Source organism: Lycium barbarum, chromosome 7 (genome assembly GCF_019175385.1).
Source record: "Lycium barbarum isolate Lr01 chromosome 7, ASM1917538v2, whole genome shotgun sequence".
In the NCBI taxonomy this organism is placed as follows: domain Eukaryota; kingdom Viridiplantae; phylum Streptophyta; class Magnoliopsida; order Solanales; family Solanaceae; genus Lycium; species Lycium barbarum.
This window is the reverse complement of record NC_083343.1, coordinates 126,729,605-126,734,799: the sequence shown is the minus strand read 5'-3', so window position 1 is coordinate 126,734,799 and position 5,195 is coordinate 126,729,605. Positions and strand designations below refer to the sequence as shown.

Below are 5,195 nucleotides of genomic sequence, written 5' to 3'. Positions count from 1 at the left end.
ATACCCATATTTGCCCATATTTTTATGAGTTAAAGAGAGACTTGAAGCTCATATTCACCCACCTGAAATATGAGTGACCCAACTCACTAATATGTGTGTAAAATGGGCTAATTTTCTAAATATGGGCTCAAATTGCCACCTCTGTGACTATATCCAATTCCAATGAAAATACAAGAGAGCTAATCGCTTGAAAGAATGCTACGTTCTTATTCTTTAGAAATTGTATCTTATGTTTAATTAGAAATCGCCTTGCTATTACTACTATATAGATTTCTCATCTATATTTGATTCCAATGAAAATGCAAGCGAGCTAGGTGTTTCTGTACTAGTAATTTTTTAGCTTATATGTAGTTGTTGGCCTTTCAATACGCATGTGTCAAGTCAAATGCTTACCTCCTTGGGGATAAAGTCAAGATAATACATTCGATATGTGAAGGAAAGACCCCTATTTCATATCGCATAGGGACGATGCCTGATAGTGTAAAACAATATATACTGATGATGTATAGAGATAACTTAAATTCTTTTTTATCTTTTAAAATAAAGTATTTAGAAAACTATTATCTCATCTCACCGTCGACTTTGTGGTTAGGTATGGTTCTCTTTCCGATCAAAAGGTAAATGGGATATGGTTTGCCAAATTAAATAATGCTAACAGGGTTAAATGAAAATTATTCTTAAAGCTAAGTGAATCCAAAATAGAGTTGAAATTTGAAAATTGCAATGCAAGATTAAATACAGTAACTTAAATAACTAGTGTGGATTGGACAAAGTTCAATTATATATCAATTACAACGTTCATATTGATAATAATACATAGTCCATCAGTCAAGTATCACTTTTCTTACACAGATACAATTTCAGCACCATTACAATTCTCACAAGGGTCCATTTTACCCTTTGCTTGGGAACACACAAAATCAAGATTATAAAACATAGGGACCATAGTAATAAAACACAAGAACACTAGCACAGGCCCAAAAATCCAAAGCAATAGAGGCAAAGCTGCATAGAACAACCTATTGCCCACAGTGTTCAAAGCAAATCCTTTTTCTAATAACTCTGTCACATATTCTGGACTCACTATTCCCAAATTGTCTTGTGGGCAATTGATGAGGAAATTCACTTGGTTTATGAACCTAATTGATAATGTGTGACAAAGGAATGCGAACAGGAAAAGTAGTAAAAGTGTCACATATTTTAGTGCCACCATGAATTCACCATGTGCCCCATAAATGACATCATTTAATGGTTTTTTGACACTATAAGTGCTGCTTATTACAGCTGCAAGGCCAGAACACAGAAGGATTGATGTTGTGGCCATTAAGGTTGCTCCCATAATTGTGTTTCTCAGTGTTTGGACTGCTAAGATGTTTTTCTTCTCATTGTCCTGCAAAATTGAAAGGGAAAGGAAAATATATAAGAGCTTAAGCTATATGTATTGATGGAGTAAGAAGTATCTAAAGTATTAAACCGTGATTTCCGATATAAAGTCCTTCAGAAACGTTTACGATGAGCAAATTTTCGATTTTTTGTCCGTCAAAAACATTTATGATGAGTGCATTTATGATTTTTAGTACTCCCTCAGTCTCAATTTATGTGATATAGTTTGACTAGACAAGGAGTTTAAAAAACGAATTTTTTTGAAACTTGTGGTCTAAAAGAAGTCATATATAGATATTTGTGTGGTTGTAAATTATTTCATTAAGGGTAAAAGAGGAAGTTTAAAGCTAAATGATTTCTAAATATAAAAATGTATCATTCTTTTTGGGACAGATTAAAAAAGAAAGTATATCAGGTAAATTGGGATAGAGTGAGTAGTATTTATATACAATTAGATGACTCAAAAGATACTCCTAAGCTACGTTCCATTTAACGTGGCCAGATTCATAGTACGGAAGTCATAGAACGAATCTTCAAGCTAAGTGTTTTGGAATAAAATTTATATACATTAGAAACTACTTACCTAAAAAATATTATAAGTCTCAATAATCATTAGTAACACAGTGGAATTCGCATAATGTCCAAAAGGATTGAAATCCTGTGGTTAATGAGTGGAATTAAAGAAGATTATCTGAATTCATATATCGTGAAGTTTAGTTGGATATCACAGCTTGGTAATGGAAGTCTATTGCCTTTTATCATTTGTTCTTTTTCCTGGTTTCTGTTTGGTTGATATTTTGTTTAACATTTAATAGCGGCAAATTAACAGTTTATTGGAAGAATTGTATTAATTGTAACTATGAAGCCAATTTAAAGCTAAAAGTTATACGTTACCCGTCTTTTTCTATGAAAGAAAACACAAGCAGGCAAGCTTACATAGTAAGAAGCCAAACACCTTTAAATGTAAAGACGTTTTTGTTTAACTTAAGATTATTAATTGTCGGACAACTTTGCACATTGCAAGTGATTATTACTTGCTTCTAACTCTTTTCTTCCTTCATTCATCCGTTACAAAATTAGCTACACACGAAAAATGCTTCTATCATGATGTAACAACTCTAAGCTGCAACCCCCCCCCCCCCCCCCAACCAACCAAAACAAATCTCCCCAAAAGGATAAAAAATAAAAGAAAAAAAGGAATTAATTGAAATAGATATTGTGATGTAGTGGCGAATTCTTCTTTTTTATACATTTTGATAAAACTCTAAAATCGCGATGAATTTGGTCTATGAGATATGAAAGAGATCGTGTAAGTTGAGACTAACCACCACCATCTGGGAATGTCAGGTGCATCACCTGGCCTGACTCTCAACTGACAGTTGGAAACGTCAGGTACATATGACCCGAATCTATATTCGCTTGATAGACGCTAGGTTCAGCATTTCAAGGGTTTGTCTTGACTCAAGCAAGCCATACAATTAATTAGACAAAGTATACTTCAAGAAGTTTAAGACATTTTAGACGGAGTACGTGGCGTTTAACCCCTCTCTCTCTCTCATCTAGAGAAAGTCATTGATGATTATGTGCCATTGTTTTGAAGCATCAACTATTTGAAAAGTAGTTAAAAAACGACTTTGAAGGAACATAAACATTTTAGAATAACATTGCCTACAAAATGCATTCTCATCCATAGATCGAACGCTAAATGCAAAATGGCCACTATTAATTTTCTATACTCCTCTATTAACTTTGGAGGAAAAAAAGTTAAATTATCACACTATTCAAACAACTCAATTTCGCAAGAAGCTAAAGTAGAAAAAAAACTTTTGTACCTCATGCATATTGCAGATAAATCTACTAGAGAGAAAAGTTGAATATATCACAACTGACTGCATCATGAGCTAGCTCACATAACTACTACACGAGTGAATGTTCAGTCCGGAAGGATTGAACCTATGCATGGTGAATTCACAATCCAGTTCCTCCGCCAACACAAGCCTTAGTTAAATTCACCCATTTGTCTTTATTATTCACTAGATATAATATACACTATTAGATGATCGCTAATTTCCAACTAATTTTGTCAAAATTTGGATTATCAGTAACGTTTTCGACAGAATCCCTAATCATCAAGCTAAATTCTGACGGGACATCAGTTGGAAATTAGTGATATTCTGCTAGTGATGGTACCGTATGCTCCTAGCTTGCTCAAAGAAGAAGAAGAAGAAGTTATTAATTACCTTCATGATGGCTGAAACCCACAAACGCCTTCCATTAGCATTGGTTCCAATAATAGTACTAAGAGGTTGAGTTCTAACCTTATGCCATAACCAAACATGATATCCCATGCATATCATAAACCCTAATGGCACCAATAGTACATCCAAGTAACACTTCCTCCATTCCATTTTTTCTCTCTTTTTTGACCCTTTTTCTAATAAAGTGAGTTTCTATTTTCTTTTCCTCTTGTTGAAGAAGAATGAGTTACTTTCTCAATTGCACTATATGTATAGGTTAGCAATAAAATGAACATAGACTATATTGGGTGCTATGTACGGAATTAAAGCAAAAAAGGAGTGTCCAAGAAAATAAAATAAAAAGTAGAGTTCCACTTCGTCATAAAATTAGAGGAACATGCTTCTAATCATGTGTCGGAAATTATTTGTCTGTTTCTCTTCGCTTTTTATTTTTATATTTTCTTCAGTTGCTTCTTTGCATGCTTTTTCCTTTGAGAGAAAGAAAATTCATCCAATAGCTAGAAAGATGTCTACACGTATTGTACCATTTAAACGTAAATATTAGTTTGAGTTATCGGTTGGTAAAAATTTCCACAAAACGGATGAATTAATTAATTTCTTGATTTTCACAGCCTAGGTATCCTCTTAAAGATGCATAGCTTATTCCTTTGCAGACCTAGCTGCCGTAGTGCAATGAAAAATTGTGTCGTTTCCAGCACTCATTATGTTGCTTTTATGTTACATTAAGGATTTAGAGGAAGACAAGCTAATGGGTTAATTGGTTAACTAGCACCTTTTATGAGTAGACCTGACCTAGTATTTTTCAACACATATAAAGAATCTCTCTCTCTCTTTTTAATACAAATTAAAGGTATTCTATATACCCTTACTGTATTTATAAGTACAATCTTTAGAGAGTAAAAACTAAATATATCTCCTAAAGTTAATGAAAGCCATCTTTATCGTTGAAAGTTAAAAAAAAAAAGCAGTTTTACTATTTTCTTCAAAGTTGTAATATTTGGTTTTTTTGTCGACTGACGAGAGTATCAGATTGTCGATCTAGTAAAGATGACATTAAATTAAAATTCACTAGTTAGAGCTTCTAAAAGAGGCAATATATAAACATATCTTTACAATAATTCTGCTGGCAATTACATATATAAATTCAGTTTGTCACTCACCAAATTAAGAAAACGACTAATCTAAGTAGTAGTGTCAAATACGTAAAGGCATGATGCATTTTGTTTTATAAATGTATAGTTTCTCTTTAAGCAAACACATATAAAAATGCAATAAATAGATAAATTGGTAAGTGGATTCATACATGTACCACTTAAGATTTTGGATTTTTTGTTTGTTTGATTATGTTGTTATTTTCACAAAGTTTAGTCAAAAAGGTCATCAAAAATGAAAAGATAAACCATAAAATTACTTGAAATAGAATATAATAGAGGACTTTATGAAGTGCATTCATATGTGGTTGCTTTGAAGATATGGCTGTTTGAACATTTTGAGAAATAGAAGTGAAAGTAAAAATTACCCATCTTATCTAGTAGAGTTAATAATGAGAAGGAA

General features: G+C 32.6%; 1 protein-coding gene across 1 annotated transcript; it reads right to left on the bottom strand.

The window, feature by feature from the left end:
• Positions 1 to 763: 763 nt before the first annotated feature.
• Positions 764 to 3,887, bottom strand: LOC132602595 (uncharacterized). Its single transcript, XM_060315406.1, has 2 exons — positions 3,624 to 3,887; positions 764 to 1,390 (listed from the first exon to the last, which is right to left on the bottom strand). The coding sequence occupies exons 1-2, from the start codon at positions 3,789 to 3,791 to the stop codon at positions 845 to 847; spliced, it is 714 nt and encodes a 237-aa protein (XP_060171389.1). The 5' UTR covers positions 3,792 to 3,887; the 3' UTR covers positions 764 to 844.
• Positions 3,888 to 5,195: the final 1,308 nt, after the last annotated feature.